This window comes from Diorhabda sublineata, chromosome 6 (genome assembly GCF_026230105.1).
Source record: "Diorhabda sublineata isolate icDioSubl1.1 chromosome 6, icDioSubl1.1, whole genome shotgun sequence".
Lineage (NCBI taxonomy): Eukaryota > Metazoa > Arthropoda > Insecta > Coleoptera > Chrysomelidae > Diorhabda > Diorhabda sublineata.
Window position 1 is genome coordinate 6840553 of NC_079479.1, and position 26946 is coordinate 6867498.

Here is a 26946-nt window from a genome sequence, read left to right on the forward strand (position 1 = left end):
TAACATAATATTGATATTTACCACATGATTAGCAAATATCCTTGTGCAGGAAGTATTATATATTTCATTCCAATAAATAATAAACATTGAAATTAAGATCGTGTTTTGATACTTCTTCAATTGAATTTGTATATAAAAACATGGCATGGAAACTAGAAGAACTAAGAGAGATATTTCTAATCCCATTGATCACGAACACTGTTCAACACTGTTCAATTACCTGCATATAAGTATATGTGATAGATTGTGAAATAGTTATTTATATAACAAGTTTGTAAAGTAGCCCTTTTTTGACGAAAGGAGGCCTTTACACACGAATTGTATACAATATTTTTTCTATTAGAGAAAATTTGATCAAAATAAAGAAGTTTGATGGTAATTTCCTTTAGGCACTAGTGCGTAATAGATATTTACGATATAAGTGTCGTAAAGATTCATATTACGAAATGATATGGGAAATTTGTAATGATAACCTATTGAATATCGTAATATGAATTTACGATACGAATATAATACATTATTTTACCTACTACCAATAATGTTAATTATTTACTCAAAATTAGTCAATATTCCTGAAATGAATGATGTTAGAATCGTTTAACAAGCAAGTGTTACGCTCATTGTAGAATTATTTTGCGAACTGTCAATTTTGACGCGTTTACTTCAGTTTGTGTGTGGATTCTGATATAGTAAGTATAGTAAGCAGGTTTTTCATAAATAAACAGTCTTCAATAATACTTCAAGAGCCTTCCTTTAGATGGATCTTATTGAAGAAGGATAGCCCCTTGATAAGAATATATAGATAAAGCATATACTGGTGAGCTAGATGATCGTGGCTGGACGTAAAGTGACGTCGGGCTGCCCACTAGACGAAGTTCTCTCCCCATAAAATTTGAAAGTAGAGGAATTACTAGAGAAAATAAAGTGAATGTGGTGGGCTAAGCCGATGACTATGATCTCATCATCCTAGAATCCTTTCTAAACATCTCACTAAAGGAAAAGAATATTAGGTGCAAAAAGTTAAGATTTTCAGTCAATTTCTTGATGGTCGAAACAGAGATTGAAGTCTTAGCAAAATGCCATAAATGAGATAAATAATGCAACCTAACTCTAGCTCAGACCGAAACTGCTGGTCTACAATAAGAAGATATACAAAATAAGACTATAGAGGCGTCAAAAAATCTGGTGTTAAGGAGAATATCTTGGGCAGCAAGACCAAAACCGATGACATCCCTAGGGGCTCTTTTGGGTTTTGGACCTCTACAGACTAGCATGTAGCTGACAAGGCTAGTAGATAGAAGTTACTCACGGGATAAAACTGCCAAGATGACACAAGCTGAAGAAGTTTAAAGGCAGAGGAAATCCTCTCGTAGCTCCTGTCAGAAAAATGCCGTCAATAACGGCACAAAGATATAGAATTATTGGTTACTTTCTTAGTGTTTGTTTATTTTAACATGTATTCGAGGTTTTGCGGGGTGGTCATACTAAAATATAGTGAAAAAATAGATACAAATAAGAAAACGTCAGTTTTTATGAAAGATAATTTACTCGAGTATCGAGAGCTCTAAATTTTATTATAAATTTTTTATTCTGAAAAAAAATATTGATTTTCCTCACCCAACTTGCTTTCCGCCGATTTTTCATCATAGATCATGTAATCGTTACAATTTATTTTTATAAGAAAAATGACGCTGCACGTTTACCAATTTTTCATTTAATGTGACATACTAAATGATTATATCGTTTTACAGATACGTGTTTTATAGAAAGGATGAGAGTTGATAAGGAGGGAAGTAAGTGTATATAGAATATACTAAATATGTCCAAAATGTCCAAACCAACCGGTCTTATTGGTTAAAGAAAAACTATAACATTAAGTCGAAGGTTACGATAACATGTAGTGATAGAATAGATGGTGGCCTACCCAATAGGTACGTTACGATTTGCATCCATCAATCAATTATAATATTTTTCGCAATACACTCTCATATTAAATATGATAAAGATAATGTACATTTATTAACAGGTACCGAAATTTTGAGATATTGATTATGTACATATTTTTATATATTACCTCAATGTTGTAGGTTTAGTTTCTGGTGTTGAGGGTAAAACTTTGTTAGAAGAATTTGGAGTAGATGATGGAGTGCTCGCTGTTGAAAAACTCGTAGATATAACGTCGTTTTCTAATTTCACTGGTGTACTATTGTTCGAGAAATCTAAACCTCTGTTGATTGGTGCCGTTGTATCAGTCGACTGAAAGATGTTAAAATAAAAAACTAAAATCTAGTAAAAATATAGGGAAAAAACATCTTTTTTTTGTTAATATCTCAAAGTACATTTAATATGCAGCTAATGTTAAGTTATGTCGGGTATTAGTTTAACGGGGGATTATTTCAAGACATATTACAAAATGGGAATGCAATATTTTTAAAAAATTTTTCTGTTGATTCATATATACCGTACTTTTGGTGCATATGGAACGGATTATAAAGTATTCAGTTTCCATCTTGTTAACTAATCTTTATGGACCGATTTTGGACATTTACTTTGAGTTCCTGTGCCTCACAACCAGTCTCCAAAAGAGAGATCTACAACATGTTGTCAACAATGGTTTTGAGCAGATTAAATAAAATTAATTCACCATGAAAACTATAATAGTTTCATTTGAAAAATATTTGGCATTAAAAAATAAATAAACAACAAATGTAAAACCTAATGTTTCACATTTGTTGTTTGGCATACATGCAAACATTTAATATGAAGCTTAAGGACAAAAAATTTCAACACTTCCCTGTCAAAAATAAATTTACCCTTTCTCTCTATAGGATTAGGCAATACACATTGTATTTGAGTCTTATTTATTGAAACAACATCTTCAACATTTGGAAAAATAGATATTTTATATAGACTCTAATACATGATACAATATACAATATTCATATTCTAAATTGAAGCCTTTAATTTCAATAATGCTGAACTGTTGATGATTCTTATTAGGAAATTGTTTTTTATTTAAGTCTCCTTTTTCTTCAGGTTCAGTCTTTTCGTTACAATCGTCCTCATCTTCACTTTCAACAGAAATTAAAATAATTTCTGCTAATACGCTAGCTTCTATTTCATTATCTATGTTTTTGAAAGTTGTGAGTATAGAATTTGTGGACAGTCTTGTTTCGATTTCTGGAGATAAGCCATTTAGTTCAAACTCATATGCGAAAGCAGATTTACCTGTTGCAACATAAATTTTCTTTTGTCTTTGTGGCTTCACATTCGGCAAATTTTCAGTCGAGATGTTAATAATGCTTTCAGATGAATTTTTGAACGTTTCGTCGTTATACCTTTGATTTCTTTTATCAAAAATCTTGGAAATAAGTCGTTCAGGCCTACAGGGAATAATGTCTACTCTTTCAAAGCCTGACAAAATATTTGCTTTAATCGTAATCGCCATATAATTTTTTAACATGTCTGGAAATTGCGATTTCGGTAGTACCCCACGATATGTTTGTTCCCACGTCGTAAGGATTTGACGCCATGCCTTTTTTAATAGTCCAAAGATATATATTTCTGATATACGAAAGCAAAAATACGAAGCTGATATTATCTTCTTCACACTTTTTTACAACTTCATATAAGTGACTCTGCACAATTGTCTCTTATAAGAATAGAAGAATTTTTTTTCCTTCCTGTTTTTTTTTTCAAATCTGGTAGAGGTACTTTGATGAAGTAATCTTCGAAGACCAATTAAAGTGTGTCCTAGTAGGTTCATTTTTATATCCACTCAGGATACAAATGCTTAACTTGGTACTCCACATATGGTGCTACTAATTAACCATCTCTTGTAACGCGGAGCATGACGAACGTAGAGGTTCTGGAGGATCAAAAATTAGATACGCATCCTTACATACCCTTCAATTTAAAACTTTTTGCTTCCTAGGTTATGTTAGTTTCATCAAATTGTTTTAACATATAGGAATATGAACTCCCTTTCGGTTCAAATACTGTTGAACGAATTCACATACAGGCAGCAAATAAAGCATTTACAATACTTTTCCGTCCAATATACTTAAGTTCCAACTTGTCTCCGTTCTTCCCAAGGTATTTGTTGTATAACGTAGTTTTGGGCTCCCCAAACGTGTCTACTGCCTTCTGGAACGATAGTTGACCTTCTATAACACCTTCAAGGGCTCTTTTCATATTTTCACTAGAATAATTTCGCTTATACGGGGTAGGTGCCAAGCGTGCCGCGCTTCGAGTCTAGACTAGAGCCTTCCTTAACCATATAAAACGAGTGCGACGGCGCGACGTGAGTCAGTTGAGTCTAGTAATCGAAGCCATACGGTTTTAGGATTTTAATTGTTTATGCGAAGTAGTGATTGTTAAGGTATTGTGCATTTGTTTGTGTCGTGCGCGTGCGATATCCATGTTGTGTCGAGTTCAATAATTGTTACGATTTTGGCATAATGTGAAAAAACGTTGATAGTGAGTGCAGAGTTTTTCAGTCTTAATGGAAAATTGCATCTTTTTCCAGAGAATGGAAAGGTAAACCACTGTGTTAGATTTGTAATCGAATAGTTGCTGTTTGTAAGGAGTTTAATTTGAGGAGACGCCACGATACGAATCGTAAGTCAAAATTGGATTGTTATACTGATAAAATAAGAATCGATAAATCGTTATTTTAAAAATCTAAACTTCAAGGTCAACAATCGATGTTTACTAAAGCTAATACAGAGAGCGAAGATGCCCTGAAATTTTATTATTTCATTAGAAATCGCGAAAAGATCAAAACCTTTTACAGATGGTGATTTTATTAAAGACTGTATGTTGAAAGTTGCCGATGTTCCATTTCCATCTCAACAGTCAATAATTCAAAATAATTCGCTCTCAATAAACACTGTTGCTTTAAGAATAAATGATTCAACGACAGTTCAGGTAATTTTTACAAGATTTGGAAGAAAAGTTTTCTGATGTCGAGGAGTAGTTTTAGAAAGATTTTTTGCATTACGTGACCCTATTCAAGTTTCCATGTGAGAAAAAGGCAAACCGATTGATTATGACAATGACTGATAGATTGATTGTGCGTTTTTGGTAGGTATGAATAAACCCTTGACTGATCTGAATATAAAGTTACAGGGTAAAAATCTGATTGTCACTCAAATGTATTCATACATTCAAGCCTTTGAAACAAACTTGAGGCTGTGGGAAACTCAGGTAAAAAATCAAACTTTGGACTATTTCCCTCATTCAAAATCATTTGGCACATTGAACCAATAAAAATTGGATGAATATTCTCAGCTTCTGAAAAATTTGATTACGGAATTCAACAATCGTTTTGACTTACACAAAATGAATGAAATGGAATTCCTAATTTTAAACAATCCATTCAATTTTGGAACTTTACAAGCACCAGTTCATTTGCAAATGGACTTGATAGATCTTCAATCGGACAGTATTTTGAAAGAAAAATTTAATGAGATTAACGCTTTTACATTTTATATACAATACATCAATAGTTTGGATAATTACCCGGAATTAAAAAGCATGCAGCAGGCAATCTCTGCATGTTTCGTAGCACCTATTTATGTGAACATGTCCAGCCGATGGATGTTATCATAATATGTAACCCACAAGGCGTTAAGTACATTTTTACTTCAACTAAATTCAAATTAATTATTGAATTATCTGTCACTGTCGATGACAGTGACATTAGGTAGGAACTCTGATTTAAGCAGGCAAAATTTAAATGTATGCTTTTTCACTATACATGCTTTCAGAATTTGAATACCTACCGGAGCACATGTAAATAGTAAAAAATGAAAGCATACTAACACTGGCGGAACGTTTCTCATCCGAAATTCTTAACTTCCATTTTTTTACGAAATCAAAAATTTCAAATTTGTTTTTGAATTATGTGTATTTGAGTATTTGATGACTGATTTTATCTTCATTGAAAAAATTACATCCTCCACCAGAATTGACCACAAAACAATTTATGGCATTTTCCATTACTCTTGCCTTTTACTCTACGTTTTAACGGATATTATTTCTGAGTACTTTAAAAGCCTGAGGCTTTTTGACATAGAACTGTGGATAAGAATCAATATTTCGGTTGTAGGTCACGCTGTCCATCCCTTTATCTAGTTGGAAGCACGTTTTTCCCAGTCGCATGAAATTTACTAGGAAAATCATGCTTAAAGCGAGTAACTTTGAGCGGCTGATTCTTCATGTGTTATACATAGATTCTCGGTGACCAAGAAGAGATAATTCTGCTTATTCATACATCCATATATATGCATTGTCGTTTATGATGATTTTCTATTAAAAGTCTTCCTCATGCTGAAGATTCAAAATGTCTAATGTCTTAGGCATAGGTACCTCGCGATTGATTATAAATTTTCATTTTAAGGAAACATTTTTTTCTCATCGGTTTTCAACTGCTTTAACAATTCTTTTCATTGGTTACAATTTCGGGCTTCTTCAATCCAATTTGATTCTACCTCTCTAATATCTTCCAGCACAATATCCAACCATTTTTTCATTCCCCCTCTCCTTCTTTTACCACTTCATTCTTCTTCTATGACCCTTTTTACATATTTTTAGTATTCCCCTGTAACATGTCATTCGGATTGTTACGTTTTTTGGCACAGTAGTCACTTCTGATTTATTTATTTTAACACTCGAGGTTTTGAAGAAATTAATTTGTTATCGACCTCTTACTTCATTCGAGAAATTCAATAAAACCTCGGAATATATCGAATTCTTTCTCTACCTATTTACGATTTAAATCGAAGTAAATTTCAGTAAATTTTTGGTAATTTTATTCTTTATATTCGCTGTTCTACAGCTGTTAGGTCGGGGCTCAACCAAGGATTAAGCCGATACGTCACAAAAAAAACAATAACTACAACTCCAACGTCTGGGAATCCAGTTGAGGACTGCAACCATCCCGGATTTCCATAGAATTAGTCCCAGTCTTATCTTTAAACCACGGTTGCTAGTTAAAAAATAGCCGCAAGCATGATTGCTAAAATTTTTTGCATTGTTTTCTTTAAAATGACGTGATATTTAGTAGGAAAAAATTTTTGTATATGCAACCCATCGTCAAGCATCCCTAAACATTCATTTAATAGAGCAGCTAGTGGAAATGTGACAGATTTCAGCAAAATTAATGAACTTAGTCTATTGGTTACAAGGAAAAGTTTCTGTGCTTCCTTTCAAATCAAAAATAATAACTAAAAAGTTGACATATACACAGGAATCTCAAAAACAACAATAGGTAATAATTATTTTCAGTCTCCCCTTAAGAAATAGTATAATTCAGATTTCAGAAGATAAATATAAAAAATAAAAACGCACTTGTGATCCTGGCAATACTGGCATTGGTTGACTGACTGGTTCTAATCCTAATCGCATTCTTTTCGCGTTATGGCTTTCATTTTCACAAGCTGTAGCAAGGATTTGTTCGGCTTGTACGGATGTCAAATGGGCAGGAGTAGGTCGAGTCTGAAATTGTTATAAAGAAAAATTTTTGGTATAAAAACCGATATAAATAAATCACTATATTATGTTTCACTGTTATCCGTGTTTTACTTAGTTGGATACTTAAAAATATGAGAATTATTTCATATACTTACTGCGTCCCAAGAAGAATTCGGATCCCTGGCTCTTTTATTTCTTCTACAGGACTTGAGATACGTTCGAATCCTTTTTCTTGCTCGTTCGGCAAATTCGGGAAACTGCCTAGTACACGAATCGATGATGGCTTGGATCTTTTCTTTGGGTTGCTTACTAATAGGAACCATACGATCTAAATTTTCATCGACAAACAGTCTTACGAACATCTGAAAAATGGAAAAAATGTTGTTTTATCCGATTTTGTTTATAAGTAATAAGATTAATGAAAGGAATAAATACGATTGATAATTGTAACACCATTAGAATAATCCAGATGTTTTCTTTAGTGTATAAAAAGCAGAATTAATCATGAAATAATCGTATCAAGCAATCGCTTGTTTGTTCGAATATACTTATAGAATTTTACCCGTATTTAAACTGAGTATGTAAATCGTAAGTTAAGTCGCCCATCCACCTCTGTTACCGGCAATAACATAAGGAAAATTAGGAGAAATGGTGCACAAAAATACTTATCACATTCCCAAAGATAACAGAGGCTCCCAATATTTCTTTTTGGTAGAGTCAATATATTTTGGTTGAGATTTTCATTATAATGCGTGCCTATCTGGATCGTTGGTAAGAAGATCACCATTATCAGAGTGAATTTATGAATATGACCAACCAAGAAAAATGCTCCAAAATGAGTTGAAAATGAAAAATCTAAGGTGATACTTATCGTTTTCTTCGAATACGGAGGTGTGGTATATCATGATAGTCAAACTATCAATAGAAATAACTACTTTGAAGACATCTACGAGGAAATTCATGTCACTACTAAAAGATGTCTTGTCTGTAGCAGTGATATCTCTTCACAGGTATGTAGGGAGCTCGAGTTTTTTTTATTTAATTCCTATATAGCTGTAGATGTGCCGTAACGAAAGACATTTTGGTCATTGTTAGGAAAAATTTAATCAAAATAAATGAAATGTGATTTTTTCATCTTTCGGCGCGGTTTCAAATCCTAATTCTTTTGATAACTGAAAATTATTCACTGAGTAGAACTTCCCTTTCCATTGTTCCCTTTTTTTTTCCTTATCTGGTTAATAAGCTCAAAATAGCTCTATGGTAAGATAAATGGTAGTTGTAGATGACTGAAATATAAATGCGGTATCTCTGGGATACTTGAACTGCTAAAACTTCTAACATATAACCAATAGATCTAGGTTCCATTCCTATGTCGGGTCGTCCTAATTACTTTTCAGATACGGACAATTACTCACTAAATAGGTCTTCCCTTTTCCATATTCTCCATCTCCCCATTAAATTAACTCTTTCAAAATGGTGATATCGAAATTTAGAATTTGATGTAATTCTTTATAATGTTTCACTAGTTCCTTTCCGGAACACAGAATTAGTTTCAGAATTTCATAGGAAGTACCCCAAAAATTAGGATGTTTGTTTTAATTTAATTATTTGCACTTTACTCTATGAAAAATTAGCTCCCAGTCGGTTCGCTTTCCTAATTTTTTGTTTTTAAATGTTGCAATACTGAATCTGGCATAGCCGGAGTTCGTTCAAAATATTCTCTTTTTGAATTTTTCACGTGTTTCGTTTAAAATTTTGTAAGAAACGTCAGTTGAGGCACAATAGGAACATAAAGAAACAGAATATTCAACTCTGCAAAAGCTCCCACAACGTTCTTTGCTTGATGAGCAGTTGCCATATCTGGCCAAAACACAAGATAGTCTGTTTCTTTATGAGCTGCATTAATCCAGATCCAACACACTCTTTTTCATAGATTTTGGCGGTTACAGAAGGACAAATGTGTGCTGAAAATGACAACGAGAAGACACCGCCAACCACACCAACACTTCGAGTGCAGATACTGGAAGAAAACAGTTTACCTTCAGTCTCTGAAGACGATAACTTGGTTTTCAAAATACGTGCCAGACAATGTCATTGTGAGGTTTGGTGTAGTGGTAGTGTTAGAGTGTGTTTAGTAGGAATATTACCAACGCCAATGGTTGCAAAAATTCCAACGATTGTGTTTAATAATGTACGGATGTTTTGTCCCCACATCCTTTTTAATTTGATTATTGCTAATAGTGTGTTTTTTAGTTTTTTAAACTATAGTTTATTATTTTATTTTACTTTATCTTGGTAAAATCAACTCTAAAAGCATATTTTAAAAAATTCAAATTGAATCTAATCACTCAAAGTAGAGCAAAATTGAGACCAAACATTATCGACAAACATACAAGTGGAATTCAGAAAAACGTGTTAAAAATAGATATATCTATCTATGTTATTCTCAGATTTTATATTGAAAATATTGACAACATCTTTTATTGGAGTATGCTTATCTATACTATATATATACTATACTATCACATTTACTTATAAGTTATTCAGATAATTTGAACTAAATCAGATAGATTCGAATAGTATACGTTTTAAAATGGTATGAGGTTTCAATAGTAGTGAATAATTATTTCATTGAAACATCTCTCTTCCTTCAAACCGCCCTCGTATATTTTAAATCAATATTATATGAAACCTATCATGTCATGTGACGTGGAGATTATCAGATCCATATATAACAAACAATTTTCTAGCTTTCATGTCTCATAAATAATTATCTTTATCCAGTAATTTGAATAGCGCTATTGGAGTACTTACGAGGGTTGCCTAAAAAATTTCCGAAAGGCAATACGCTCAACGCATATGAAAGAGAGACAAAGACTCTCTCTCACACACTCTCATTTACTGACGAAAATTTTTAGCAGCTGAATTCAAATGTGAGGGTAACAGTAAACTGAGAAAATTAGGTATATCATTCAAAATATACTGTAAGGTTGAGGTTAAGGAATTATACATGCGTAAGCGCATTTGAATGAACATTGATGCGGCTTAAACAAAATGTGTCGAATTTTTTTCGTCAATTCATAACTATAAATGAAGCCTGAATCTACTACTAAACTCTTGAACCGAGAAAACAGTCAAGGCAAGGACGAACCTGTCCTAAAAAAAGGCAAAACGATTTCATTGTCCGGGAAATTGATGATGAGAGTTGTTCATCGACTTTCTTTAAAAATGTAAAACAACCTCAGGATAGTATCACGCATCATTACTTCATAAAAAAGGAAGAAATTGAAAATAGCAACCGCATTTTAAAACAAAGAATGTGCTTTCCCATCAGGAGCTTCTTCTTACACTTTGGTTAGTGCTATGACTAAAATTACGAATTGGTTGATCACCCTCCTTATTTACCCGATCTAGTTCCCAGCGACTTTACTGTTTCCTAACCTTAAGGTTTCACTTGTAGGAGCGAGATTGTCGTCAGATGAAGACGTTATCGTATACATAGATACCGATTTTGAGGAGAAATACGTTAATTATTATTTGGAAAGGTTAAGAAGCTAGACTTAGATTATAGTGACCCAAAATAAGACAATGATTAAGTAAAGAATATCTTTGTAGGTCACAAACTTTTCAGATAACCATCGTATATTTAAATCATCATATGAATGATAAATTTTAGTTAAATATTTAATATAACGTCTTTTGGTTGTAGCCGCCACAATACATACGTTAAATGCTTTCAGTCTTTCTGGGTCATGTGTTTGCGTATCTATTTTATCATCGCTTTCATCATCGTCATCATCTTCATCTTCCTTATTACCACTTGAACTTGTTTCATCATGGGCTGAACCCGTTTCTGCATTCACAGGACTCTGAAAAATATTTAATTTAAGTAATTTATTCTTATAATAATAATTAATGACAGCGATATGTAATAATCATTTAATCTGAAATGAGATATTAATGAGCAATATAACTACAACGTTATAATTCAAATGTACTTACAAAGCATTGAAATGATGCTGATAACTAATTTTTTATTGGGTTTTGAGTAGTAATAAAGATTATAAGAATTACATCCCTGGAAAATCTTGATATTTAGTTTGAAAGTATTTGTAATCTTCTTTATTTCATTATTGGTATAACATTTATTTATTCCAATTAAGATAATACGTAAATTGATTGCAGGTGGTATAGAACTTTTTCTTTGTTAGGACGTAAATATTATTCATAGTATTCATTAATTTAAGTTAGAATTTGACACAGTCATAAGTACAAGAGGAAATGAGAACATATAAAGGGCCAATACAGACAGAAGCGTGATTAAAATTGTAAGCAACGGTACAAATTGCGGAAAAGGCGCACGAAGGACAGAGGAATAAAGAGATAGAACAGTTTAAACCCACTACTGTTTATATTTCTTGAGGAAAAGCTAATCAAGAACATAAAAAAAGAATATTATTACCTAAATACAACTATTGTATCTATAGAAACAAGGAGATTATGAAAATAAATGGACTATTGTATACAGACGACGATATGGTCTTATTAAAGAATCCTAACAAAATTACCGATTTAACCGAGATATAAAATATGAGAGAATAATTTTAAAAAAAGTAAGGATATATATCTGGGTAATATAGTGATAGAAGATGGGAAATTAATTATTGTAATAGTTAGAAAGTTTCAAAATTTATCCCACTGCTCCCGATCTTATCATATTGTACGTTAGTACGAGGATGTATTGATATCTAGTTGGCCTAGACCAGTTCCATATATAAACAAAATATTGCGTTACCATAGCTACTAACAATAACTTATTACAAGTGTAAGTGTAAAGTTTGACGTCAAAAAAGTAAACCAGAGTTACGCAATAAATTAAGAAAATGGGAGTATCGACCCATCATCAAGTTCTTGTATTTAAAAGGGTTAAGAGGTAAGCAGATTTACGAAAATATGCTTAATACCCTTGGTGATCAATGTCCTTCGTATGCGACCATGAAAAATTGGACTGAAAGCTTCAAAAGAGGTAAGTTTCTGTGCTAGTCCCCGAAAATATCGATGCAGATCATGACATGATCTCATCAGACCGTCGAATTGGGCTAAAACGGATATCTGAAGCACTGAATATTTCGCGTTCATCATATGGTTAACGTCAATTTAGACATGAGAAAAATTGCTGCGAAATGGATCCCCAAATGTTTGAATGTTGACCAAAAACGTGCAAGAGTAAAACCATCGCGTTCGATGTGTGCTGGATTTGAAAACGATGTACTAAACCGAAATGTTAATATGGATGAGACTTGAGTACATTTCTACGACCCAGAAACAAAGCAACAATCGATGGAATGGCGACACCCTGGTTCTCTAAGACCTAAGAAGTTTCGTGTCCAAAAATCAGCTGAAAAAACTCGTGCTTCAGTTTTTTGGGATTGCCATGAAGTAATCATGATTGATTTTTTGGATAAGGGTAGAACAATAACTGGAGATTACTATTCGACATTACTGACCATCCTACGGAAAAAAATTAAACAGAAAAGACTCTGAAAGCTATCCAAAGGTATTTTGTTTTGGCAGGACAACGCCCCTACACACAAATCTCATTTTGCCATGCAAAAAATTCGTGAATAAGGGGGATGTTCTACCCCCTTATTTACCAGATTTGGCTCCATCCGACTATCACCTCTTTCCTCGAGTGAAAAAAAGTTTAAAAGGTCGTAAATTTTCTTCCAACGAGGAGGTAATAAATGCTATGGAGGTCTGGTTTGCAGAGCAAGAAGAAACATTTTTTTTGAAAGGTCTAGAGGCTGTAATAAATGTATACAATTAAGAGAGAATGTGTTGAGTAATAAAATATTTTGACATTGAAATTTTGTTTGGTTCTCTAGTAGGCTAAGAATTTTTCAACATATCCTCGTATCGATGATAATGAATTTTAACTTCAATCAGTAGCAGTCGTAGTTCTTATATAACCACGTTTTCGTTACAATTCTGTACCTGTACATCTACAATATACTTTTTAATTTTTGTTATCACCAGTTTTTGTTTGTTTTAATGAAATCTGTCTGAGACTAATTGTATAAAGATTTACGTTCAAAAACTTGACTGTAGATGAATTGAAGTATGCCGACATAAAAAATTTTATATCATAGTTTATTATTAAAAATTCCAAAAGGGTACAAAAGTGTGAAAAGTTGTCCAGGTCGTGAATAATAAGAATGTAAATACATGCTACATTACGAAGAAAAAGAACATAGTGGATTTAAAACTGGAAGGTCCTATACAGGCAAGTGTTCTCTTTAAAGCATTAAATAGAGAAGGAAACGAAAAGAAATAGACTAGAACACCTAATGTTTATAGATTCACAAAAAGTCTACGATAACATACCAATATGAAAATTATGGGAATCTCTTGGGAATACCAACACTAACCATATTCTCACAAAGGCCATTAAGAACTGAGATATGAAGATATGAAGTCTCCAGAGAAAATTGGAAATAAAATCAACAAAGGCGTGAGATAAGGGTGTCGCATCTCACTAACACTTTGAAAAATGAATGTTTCAAAAGCTCTAACAACTTGAAAGAAGAAATGGAAATGAATGGGGATCCAAATAGACGATGACACCTGTTTGTACACCCTCCAATTTACAGATGATCAGGTAGTACGAGCAAAAAACAAATATGATTTAGAATACATGGCATGCAAACTGAAGGAAGAACACACACACACAGTACTTATGTGTGGGAGAGGATACAACCTACATACAACTAGAAAACATCGAAATTATAACGAATGTGAGGGAGTTATTCGTGACAAAGTTGGTTCAGATGATACAGAAATAAAATGTTGAATAAACAGAGCAAGAAAAATAACTGAATCACTGTCGAGTACTGAAATAAATAATGAAAACTGAGAAACTATAATGCATTGATTAGAAGTACAACAATAGAAAAACAAATGAAAAAATAGAAGCATTAAATATGGTCGCGCAAAGAAGAGAAAATAGAACCTCAAGGTTAGATCGAATCAGAAACTACACAATAAAAGCGCAAACAAACAATTAGGGAATATATGAGATAAAGGAGTTGATTTGGTACAGGCACGTGCAGAGAATGGGAGAGGAAAGATTGCCAAAAAAATAATGAAGTGAACTTGTATAATATTTTATATTATAACAGCGCCCAGTTAAAGCCGTGGTGCGATATAAGAATATCTGCTTTTTATGAAAGATATTGTAATAACCAAAGAGTACTGAATTATTAGATCATATTACGAAGAATTGGAAACATTTGATTATTTTTAAATGTGATAAATTCAAAAAATTATTCAGTTTGATACATGAAATGTCGTCTCCATATCTAAATAGGTTAAATATAAATGTAAATATTGTCTGCAGCGAGATGATAAGGTGATAGGTATTGTTATATGAACTGATGTTATTTTAATGTGCAAATATTGCTTTAGAACAAGCAGTTTCAATTTCCATAATATCTCCATTTTAGGAGGTAAATAAAATGTATTTGTGGAGAAATATGTTATGAATAAGACTAGGATATTCAAGAGAGTATTTATTGGCCAAATAGCTAGAAGCTACATGATTTTCATTTCTGTATATCCATTCATAGACAGCAAGAATAGTTCGAATGCGAATGTTCACTCAGTTGACTCAAATACATGAAATGTATAAGGAAATTCATTTTTTCACTTGACCCCTGATGAATATAATCTGCCTTTTGGAGGTGTCTACAGCTTTTGAATATTAATATGAACATTTTATACCTGTTATTTCAAGCCAATCAGATATCTCAACTTTGACAGGTTGCCTGACCTAGCCACAAAATTTATAAGTAGTAATTTTCCTGGCCTGGCAGCTTTCATACAAGCTATTTACTGACAATATCAATTAAAAATTCTATAGATTCTATAGATCTTCCTCATCCAATTGTGTACTTTCTATCTCCACAAAATGCCCAAAATGTTTTCCATATTGTTGATTTTAATTTCCTCGTATTGAACGGTATTAAGTTATCTACCTCTACTTTTATTTCTTCCAAAATATTTTTTCCAAAACGCAAAATTTCTTCTCACAAATAAAAGTTTGATATGCTTTAAAACGATCCAAAATCGTCAAAAGGTCATATCATAGCCACCTTAATCAATTAGGTCACGAAACATCAAACCAAAATAAATTCTTATTAATTACCACAAATTCTATTTTTCACCAAGGTTGCTACTTAAGTTTTGGCAACACTGGTCTAAATATGTCAAATTTCTTATGTTTTATATATTTTATGTTTTTAAATCGTATTGATTATAGGTCTGTTTTATAATTTGTTTTTTTGAAAACAACTTTCACTCTTTATCAAAATATGATTTGACGATGAATAAATAAATAAAAGTAGAATAAAAATAGAGATCTGTTTTAATAAGAAACATTAATGTTTCCTAATTTTTACACTCAAAAATACGTAATAGTCATCAAGTTCATAAGAACGAAAAGATAAATGATAAAAAACCCAAATAATTTAAGTAAAATTTATAACTTTTGTAAATTTCAATACAACTACAAGTAATTTGATTCGTTCTTATGAATGTGAACCATTTCTTAAAATTCTCTCTTTCGTATATTGGATTCCGTTCCAAGAATGTTTGATTCTTTATAATTGAATTTATGTTTTTTGATATTTCGTGCTTCGTTAATGCAGTTTTATTTTTTTATCGTATTGATAAAAAATTTATAGCTCTGTTTTTAAACTACACATAATTTGATTGTTGGCTGCTATGTATTTTTGAGATGTAAAAATTACGGAAACATTAATTTGTCTTATTAAAACAGATTTCTATTTTTATTCTACTTTTTTTTTATATTCATCGTCAAATCATATTTTGATAAGTACTGTAAGTTGTCCAAGTGTCAAATCTGTCTTAAAAAAAACTAATTTGTAAACAGAAAAGATCCAGAATCAAGGAGATTTAGAAACATAAATATGTCAAATTTGACTTTGACACAGCAGTGTGCCGATCAACTCGCTTCGACTTTTGGTGATTAGGCACCATCACGAGGTGTTTCGATGATTTTCCGAATTCAATCTTGGTCGCACTTGGTCACTACAGGATGAATTAGATGAAGGTCAGAATAGCTTAAATAAAGTTCATGTCAATTAGTGCAAAGAAATGTTGAAAAAATTTAATCGCGGTGCTTCAAAAGAGGTCTACTCGTATAAGATCGTTAGAGGCGATGTATCATGGATCTATGCCTATGAATCCGAAACTAAACAACAATCAACTATATACTCGTAGGACTTTCAAGACGAAACAAATCCAACCAAAGTTGGTCGTCTATTTTTTCGGAATAATTGGACATGTCGCCACCGTTTCATTATAGAAACGTAGAAAGGTTAATTTTAAATAGTACACTAGCATTTGTTTGTGACAGTACGAAAAAATCAGGGAAACCAATTGCAGAAGACGAATCACACATCAATCAAAACATCGAATTGATGGGTCGTCATTCGCCGTACGGTCCTTATTTGTCATCCATTGCGTTCAAATCCCATGTTTGAAGGTACCTCAATCGGAACGGAAGAAATGCTTCGACAATTGGTTCAAAAGCATATAAAAGTGTATTGACTTCAATGGAGAATATTTTGAAAAATAATAAAGCCATATCCATTATAAATATTTGTTTTTATTTGTCTATCTTAAAGTTTAAGTAGCTGCCCTGGTATTTTTTATTTTTAGTATAAAATTTTCGTACCGAATTTCCCACGAGTTCGAATTATTCGGATATTGGAATTGAACTTTAAGCTTTATCACTTTGAGATAGAACTAGTGCAAGAATTGACAGGAAATTCTAAGATTTGTAAGAAAAATGTTCGTGATTGCGATGTCCGGGCGTTTTGGCAAGTTTAATAGTATTGTTCGCGGCCATTCTGTTAACTCTGCAGAATATTTGAAAATGTTTTTTTCAACGACAAAAATATCATTCTGTTAATTATAAAGGCAGTAACAAATTGACCTCGCTCGGAAGATCTCAATCATTGCCCCTCCGCAACCTAGACTTATCTTCAGCTGATTTTTCTAGAGTATTTTTAATAAAATCAACTCTATTCAATAAAACAAAGATAATATTAGAGTCATGTTTCAGGAACGCCAGCGGCGAGATTGCACGATGTTATTTTTAAAAAATGATTTTCCATTCAAGTTTATTATTTTGAATAAGCATACAAAGTGATCAAGCTTAAATACCATAAAATTCTATAAGTTCTGTATGAAAATATGTGATTATATATATTTTTTTGGGGGTGCCACTCTGTAGTCTTTATTGATATTTTCTTCACCCACTAACCGAATGAATTTGAAAATCGCAATTGTTTGTTTTACTTTGAAAAGAGAATAACTTTATAGACAAAATAGGAATTGAGTAACCCATTCTACTAAACATAAACAATATTAAGATTTGATTCATAAAATTAACTTTACTATCGTAGTCTTTTCGTGGATAGAAAAAACTGTAACTTGCATATTCACTCATACACTGTGTCATCAGGTATTCAAATAAATGTAACTCAAGTTTCCTGTTTATGTTCGTTATATCGATATATTTATTTGTATATTCGTCTTTTTTAAGGAGCTTGAATGTATTGATAGCCTTTGTCTATGCACAGCCCGGCACTCACATACAACGTGTCCGTTTATTTACTTTAGTTCCTTGTAAAAACTACATGAGTTGTTGGAAGTTTTTTCGATGTTTTTATTCTGGTGGTAATTCACTGGACAGTATCCAGTAAGCATACCAGTAACTCTTATTATCTCATCTTTGGTTAAAGCAAGGGCCTTTTATGATTATGACTTAATCGTTTTTCGAGGATTCTACAAAGGTTGTGATTATTTAAAAGAAATATTCCCAACTTCACTTCTCCAAGTGGCTAGTTTATTCATTGCCGTTCACTTAGATGTGTTCGGATACCCACATTAGAGTAAGTGTGGTGTTTCCCTACAGTGAGTCAAAGATTGTGTGCAATCCCATACTAGCTTTGACTCAATCTTCTATCTGATAAAATAAATATCTTTGCATTACGGTAGTTGCATTTTGTGTATTAAGTTACGCAATACGAATCGCGTATGTTTCTGACTGAAAAAAGAAGCTTTTGAGTCCATTGAGATAGCGATTTTCGACTCATCATCGTTACAGTTTTTGCAAAAGAATAATTTAGGATATATGGCATCCGTGATCATATCCTTGGATGGCTTACATTCTTTAAGAATTCTTAAATCCATTTTCAGGTTACTGTATATCAAGTCTGTTCCTTGTATGCCTCTATTGTCCACTTTATTGTTCTACTTTCTAGGTTTACAAAGGTGGCAAGTTCAGGTTTAGAATGACTTGTAGTACTGATGTGAGACATAATCGTGGCATGTATATCATTGTAAAACAAGCCGCTCTTTGTAGCTTATCTAATATCTAAAATCTAATATCTAATATCTGACTTAGGGGATAGATCGATCCCATTAATTCTGAGGAGTTTTGGAATAACCTTTTTCCTCCTAGTGAATTGAAGGGGTTTATGCTTAGTCTTCATTGACACTCTGTCTCTGAGCGATTTTTGGGGCAAATTACATTCGTCTCCATACGGTATCATCTTACTAATTCCGCACTATTATTGCCAGGTCATCACCGTATCCGCAGACTCAATATTCTGCATTCGTTGGATTTGTAATCAGTTTATTGACTACTAATGACCAAGGCAATCGCCTTGTAGGCGTCCGTCTTTCAGTTTTGCAGTTATTGCTTTATCACCTAGATTGATACTAATAATGCGACTATCCAGGGTTGCCATAGTCAAAGTCACCAAACTTGGTTCGAATACTCTCACTAGTTCCTGATTGATGGAATTTCTTGACGTGTGAGAGAAGGCACCTCTAATTTCTAGAAACACATTGCGCTATTTATTTATACTTTACAGCTTTCTTCTGTTTCCTAGTTAGATCATGCAGAGTAGAACCAGTCGACGTGCGGCTTTTCTAAACTTTCTAATCTGAGGACTGTTGATAGACTATTGGAATTTAGGTCTGAGCTAAGTATTGTATCTCACAGCTTTAGGGTTGAAGCTAGCACTAACGTCTCTCCAGGACTCAGCGATGGAACTACATGTGAAGCTAGCACGAAAAGGTACAATAAGCCTCTCAGAAGGTTTGGCAGTCCTGTTTGGTAGAATACTCAGCACAATATACGTGGATGGTCCCAGAAGTACCTGGCCCAACAACGAAAACACAAAACAAAATAACCATTAACTGTGGATATCACCACTTCATTGTAGGAAAGTCTTTGACCACCGAGCCATTCTTTTAAGTCTGGGAACAGAAATAATCCGAAGGGGCTTAATATGACGGATAGGGTGCATGAGATAGCAATTCAAACTTCAGTTCATTAATTTTGGACATTGCAATAACGGAAGTGTGAACTGGTATATTGTCTTGATGAAACAAAATTTTCTTCTTAGTCAAATAAGTTTGCATAATACTCGCCGTTAATAGTTTTTTTTTCAATCTATTATTTTGATTGTTCTTTGGTTTCGGGAGTGAAGTGATGGATCCACGTTTCATCCGAGGTTATGGAACGGTGCAAAAATTCTGCTTCGTTTCTGTGAAATATTGCCAAACACTCGAAAGAAACATCTTCACGATGCTGTTTTGTTTCATTGTAACAAACGCGGCAGCCATCTTGCACACAGCTTCCTCATATCAAAATTTTCAGTTGATATGCGATGTACCGCACTTTTTGAAATGCCTACTATCTCGCGCACTTACAGTCGACAATTTACAGTTAATAACGAAGAAGCAGTCTCATCCAAAGTAGAATTAAGTTCAGCTTTTATATTGGTTGGGTTAAGGATTTTCAAATAAAAGTATTGTATCACATAATGATCAATTTTTTCCATGTTCACAAATTCATTAAAAACGTTCACTATTGATGACGATGATGAAGATGATAATAAAATTGTTTTATTCTAGAACGGAACCAACGAAAAATATATTTTTAATAACTGTCATCAATAAAGGATCACATTGCAAATATACATCATACACCCACCTCTAAATGTTAACGTTTATTTGGTTTTATCGAATGTATTATATCTTTGAAGTTTTTTCTTAAAGCACACAACATACTTGCCCTCGAAACATCGGTTGTTTACTTTCTTATCCGAGTGATTTTTTGTTCTTGATTTGATGACATTTTCAGTTGAAGGCCAGTTCTTATCTTGTGTGATGGCGATAAGGCAACGTTTCTACAATTTACTCGGATAACAAATTTTTTATTAATGCTGTAAATTAAATCTTAAGGTCAATTAATATGATTTAGTGGGAATCAAATAAGATTTTAATTCATAGAAGCAACCGGGCAGAAAGTAATAGTGTGGAAATCCGAGATGCGGGTAATAAAGCTATCCAAATATAAGGTAAGCTGTTTCTTGTGCATAATTATATTGAACAATACTTTTAGATTACTTACATAATAATGGTTCTTGGTAACAAATATTTGTTTTTATCATTTATATTTTTATCAAAATTATTCCGTAAACTTGGCGTCTTTAGAATATTATTCATATTTTTTATTTTAGTTTACGTATTTACAAATGTCAAAGAAGTGGCCGAGTTTCCAAAACTCTAGAGGAAGCTCTTGAATATTCATTTCCCAAAAAAATTGAGGAAAATATAATTGCTCTGCATCCCCTTGAAGTAGATGAATTGATGGACGCAGAAAACTTTGGCGATGAAGAATTATCTTCATCGATTGTATCGGATATTGCAGGGCTCATTGAATTGACAAAATAAAAGACCTGGAGAAAAATGATGATCTAAATATCCAAGTGAGAGGATGAGTGCCTATAGAGACACGACAGAAAATAGACATACATTGGATACAAATAAATCCTGAGTCTATTGCACAGAAAAGCGCAAATACAGTATTTTGAAAGATTCAAGTCCGGTTGACATACTTGAGCAGATCTTTACCGATAATATTTTTAGACATTTGGGGAAGGGACAAATCGCTATGCAAAGGAAGTAATGATAAAACACTGCGTTACAGTGGACGAAATCAATTTTTTTGGGATCCTTATTTTCTCAGGCTATACATTTCTCCGTGAACGAGATTATTGCAAAAAGTGTAACGTAACTTGATATATAACACGTTTTCTAAAGTATCATAATAAAAAATGCAAATAAAAATTACTATTTTAGCTCAAGATAATTTGCGAATAATAATTGTATAAATAAAATTTTCAAAAAAAAAAGAGTTGTAAATTATTCCACATTACATTAGGCCAGCGATCCTGAAGGACTTTTTTGCAATAAATCAATTATTTTGTATTGAACGGGGCATTATGTATATGTATAAACAACAATTTTTTTTAATTTCAAAATGGACTACAGATCATTTGATTTGAAAATATAAATACGTTGGTATGTTCAAAGATGAAAATTGTATACTATATTAGAATAAATTTACATAATTATTATCATAAGTATTGAATAACAAAACATAAACATTAAAAATATTATGAAAAATAATATCTTTATACCGTATTCCTATTGGATCAAACTATTTTACCCTAGAGTGTTAAGAGATTTTGTTTCTAATTTATCGATAATTAATGTCGAGCTGGCATGAAAAGTTTTCGACGTCGACCTGAAGATATCAGCACTTATCAGAATAAATTGAGAACTTCATTCGCTAATACGTTGAAAGTTTAGTTCTAAAATTCCAGGATTTTTGAATAATTCTTATTTTCTGTTTGGGGATCATATAAGAGAGTCATTGTATTATGAAGTGTAGAAGAATTATGCATGCGTAAGCTATCCGCATATTGGGTAATGCATTTGCTCATTTTTCGAATGAACATTTTCCAGAAATTATTGACGCGATTTAAAGAAATTGAGTCGGATTTCTTGCAACTACTCATAACTAGAAGAATCCCGGATCCACTGCTGCACTCCTGAAATGAAGAATCAGTCAAGACAGTGAATTGAAGAAAACGAACTTGCTCCGAAAAAGGCGATAAAAGTTTTACCGGCTGGAAAAGTTATGGCGACTCTTTTTTTGTAATAGTCATGGGATTGTTTTAATAGAGTATCTCCCACAAAGTAAAATAATAAAAGGAGGATATTAAATATCATTGCTTGATAAGGTAGAGGTAGAAATTGTAAAAAAGCAACCGTATTAAAAGCAAAAGAAAGTCAAGACAATGCATACCGAATTGCACTTCAAATTGGTTAACAACTCACCGTATTCACCATTATAACGACTTTTTTCTCTTTCCTCATCTCAAATTTTCCCTTACAGAAGAAAGATTTCAATCGGAAGAGGACGTTATCGTATAATTAAATGCCTATTGTGAGTAGAAAGAGGGCAACTTTTATTTGCTAGACTAAGTATAGAGCATTGGAAAGAGGCTATGTTGAAAAATTAAAATGATTATGAAAAAAAATGTCTTGTTTCTTTGTTAGGTCGAAAACCAACGTAATTCGAAAGATTTTCAAACTTATTATGTTCAATGAAAAAGCTTTTATTCCTATTGTGACTCATTATGCTTCTATTTGAAACAAAAAATATTTACTTTAATAGGCAGTATTCCCTCGGCTGGTAGCATTAACAGTTTATTAACGACGGGGTTTGCTCTACATCAGATATCTCGAATTTTTGTGAACTGACAGACTTCTCTGTAGAAGTCTTCACATCTAATTCCAAACTTGAATCAGGACTACGAATAGGCCATTTTGTGGTTTGAGTATTCAATAAGGTGAGCAGTAACATATATTCTATTCAAGTCTGTAAGCGTCTTCCCTTCTCATTCCAAAGGTGTTCTATCAGATTTGAATCTGTACTGCATACAGTCCAAACAAATCGTGTAATTTGACTTAAGTAAGCAGTAATATCCAAGAAATCTGAGGTGGTGCATTATTATGATTTAATACTGTATGTTCTTCAAGAACAAACTTGAACAGTACAAGATGATCTGTTAGAAACTCTTTCACGTCTAGTTGAGATAATAAGAATCGCGATTGTTCGGAAAACAATAATTCATTTCCAAGCCTAATGCTCTGTATGAAATTCAACCTTGCAATTTATTATTCACAGAAAAAAGGCGGTCTAGTTTTTCTAGTTAGAGGAGATAAACATAGAACTACCTTCTCACTACTTGTTCACTTCTCTTAACATTTTTCACTTCTTGTAAATTATTTCGAAAGGAAACTGTCGTGGTTGTTCTATTTCTCGAAATACTAGAAGTGAGAAAACGGTAATCTCTGGCTGTTCTACCACTTTCCGATTTTGAACCAGGTGAGCTTTTGCGCAGTTATCCAGGGTTGCTACTTAAGTTTTGAGATATGGCAACACTGATGTGAATATATCGAATCTGACATTGCCATAATAAAGTTTGACATTTTCAATGGTGAACGTACTCAGAACGTGTTATCATACGAATGCTATTTGAGTTGTTTACAGATACTTGAAACGTTCATCTTGGTCAAAAAATGGAATTAAATCGCCACCATTTTCGTGCGATGATTTTGACCTTCGATGCGGATTGAACCAACTTGCTTCGAATTTGCTGACGAAGCATCATTCTTAACCACCTTGTTTCGATGGTTTTACGAATTCACTCGTGGGCGCCTTCGCTACAGGATTAATTTCGTGAAGGTCGTCCAAACTTGGACATTAGTTCTACTTGCATACATTCAATATTGCATGATCATATGGCTGTCAAAAATATTTGTTTCCGTTGGATACCCCATAATTTAAATATCGCTCAAGAAAAATCTCGTGCCAAGAAATGCTGACAAAATTCAATCGCCGAATCATGGATCTATGCATATGAAATCGAACTAAACAACAATCCACCGTATGGGTCTTTCACAACGAGCCAAATTCAACAAAAGTTATCCGCGTACGAAACACTTCGAAGCAAATGGTTGCCTGATTTCTCAGAATAACTGGACATATCGCCACCGTTCCATTACAGCAACGTAGAAGGATACATTCTGAATGGTATACTAGCATATGTTCGCGAGAAATGTCATAATTTGGGAAACCAATCGCAGGAGACGAATCATCATCATCATCATCATCACGACAATGCTAGCTCTCACACATCAATTCAAACAAAAATGTTTTTTAAAAGTAAAAACGTCAAATTTATAGGTCATCCAACGTGCAGCTTATTTGGCACCCAATGCCTTTTTCTTATTTCCGCAGATAAGAAATAAATTGCGAGGTCAACGTTTTTCTACACCTGAAGAAGCGATTGATGCTTCGACAATTGGTTCAAATACATGCAGAAGCTATTGATCTTAATGGAGAATATTTGTAAAAACAATAAAGCTTTATACATATCCATATATGTCCAATTATAAATATTTGTTTTTATTTGTCTATCTCAATACTTAAGTAGCAGCCGTATTATATAATTAAAAGTAGACATATAACCGCAATATGCTGATAATGGTTTGAAGGATTGTAAGTGAGGAGCCTTTTTTTGTCAAGCACTTAACGAAACAAAAGAAACTACTATTTACAATCAACATAATATCATCTTACGAAACTCGAAAACCATAGACAAAGAAATCAAATAAGCAAAACTAAAAAAACATGTTAAAGCCTTAAAGGTGTAAGTGACAATTTCGAATACTAAAATTGATATTTTTTTCTGGTATCACAAACGAAATTGTTATCCTAGAATTGGGAATAATTACTCGTATTTAAACGAATGCCTAAATATTATATAAGAAATATTTGTACCATACTTGTCTTGTAGAAACTATGAAACTGGCAGCACTGTAGGTATGTTAATTTGGTCTTCTAGAAATGAAAAAAAGAGCCAGAGGTCAGCGTACAAAGAAACAAACAAATTCCACTTGTACGATACCAAACACGGTGCGCGTTCAAAAAGGTAAACTTTAGAAATTCTTTTATAGAAGTGGCGATGCAGGTGCGATACAAGGAAGCTAATTTTCACTACATGCTGGTACCAAAAATGTATTTCCAAGTATATATATATTAACTACGTAGCAAGGGACGACTTCAAGGATAACGTAGTCACCGCCTTTGTTGAATACCCTTAAACTTGGTTATGAATAAAATTAAATGAAACTAATTTATGTTAAAAAACCACGAAATCGATGATTTAAAATGGCGATGTATGGTATCTTCCTAAATTCCAATAGAGTCAGATAATCGGCAAGTGTTGATACTAGGTTAGCTTCCTACTGCTGTCCTTGTAACCCCAATATTTTTAACCCAACTATATTTGTTATTATTGTAACATGGTCTACCAATTTCATAACTAGTAACTGTTCTCGTCAGTATATCTTTAATCATCACTAAATTAAATATGGTTTGAGACACGGGATGTTTAAAACTTCTATTGATTACAACTAGATTTGTTATGGGTCTAAAATTGATGGTAGGTCATGTATTTTTCTATATTCTTCAATCTTCCTATTTTCCTAGGGTTTGTGTTGCGTTAATTTTCGTAGCCTGAAGCTTTCTTAGGAGTGACCTAGAAGTTAGTCTGTGTGTGCTTTTATTATTCAATAAATTTGGATAGCATGTGATGTATTGTCACTTTCCTTGACTCCTTCTATGTAATGTGTCGTAAATACTTACCATGTCTCCAACTTTAAGAAGTTATGTCTAATATATAGTTAGTTTATATCAGGAAATGAGAATAAAACGTTCTTTGGAATGATTCTACGGTCATTTGATACTATTGGGAATATTTTGATGAAACATCTACAGCCAATTTTCAGTTACATATGATACATTTAACAAAAAAGCAATGTTTCACGTTGAAGCTTACAAATGTTCTAGCTAAACATTCATCACATGTCGCACGACAAAATAATATACTAGTTTTTTTCAAACTCCGATGTTTTCAAGTTATGTAGCTATTTCAACTCTGTGGAAAGGATAATAGTGAGTTACATAAGCACGATCCTATGAGAACCTCAAATGTAGACAGCACATAGTATCAGATCTAGTGCCTATGGAGTACCGAAATTTTTGCGGTGTAAGTACTAACAAGTGCAAACTAACAAAAATGTTTTTTCTGTAAAGTGTAACGAATATTATGAAAACTAAATTTCCTGTTATTCATTTTGAAGTATAAAGTATTAATTATTATATATATATTAATAATAAACTTATTGTTTACATGTTACTATAACAAAGTAAATACAGGCTATTTAATGTTTTACTACGGCTAGAATTTGCTTTCCCTGGCCTTCTGTATCTGGAGGCGAAAGTTATCGAAACTCGCAGCGTGATTGTGCATGTTATTGCAGTGGTAATGTAAACAATGTGTTCTGTATAAACTAAAATATATTTGTTTCCCAAATACTGCATAAACATAGAAAAAAGTTGTGCCAACATGGCGACAAAAAATATTTCGTCATTACCTTTGAACTTAT

At 32.8% G+C, this 26946-nt stretch overlaps 1 protein-coding gene across 4 annotated transcripts in view; it reads right to left on the minus strand.

Moving 5' to 3' along the window:
* Positions 1-26946, minus strand: part of LOC130445503 (nucleolar protein 4-like) — a 92772-nt gene that overhangs the window by 14168 nt on the left and 51658 nt on the right. For all 4 annotated transcript variants that reach the window (XM_056781154.1, XM_056781152.1, XM_056781153.1 and 1 more), the window contains 4 exons: positions 11202-11345; positions 7632-7838; positions 7354-7500; positions 2075-2256 (listed from right to left, as the gene is read on the minus strand). In XM_056781154.1, coding sequence (XP_056637132.1) covers positions 2075-2256; positions 7354-7500; positions 7632-7838; positions 11202-11345 — 680 coding nt within the window. The remainder of the gene's footprint in view (positions 1-2074; positions 2257-7353; positions 7501-7631; positions 7839-11201; positions 11346-26946) is intronic.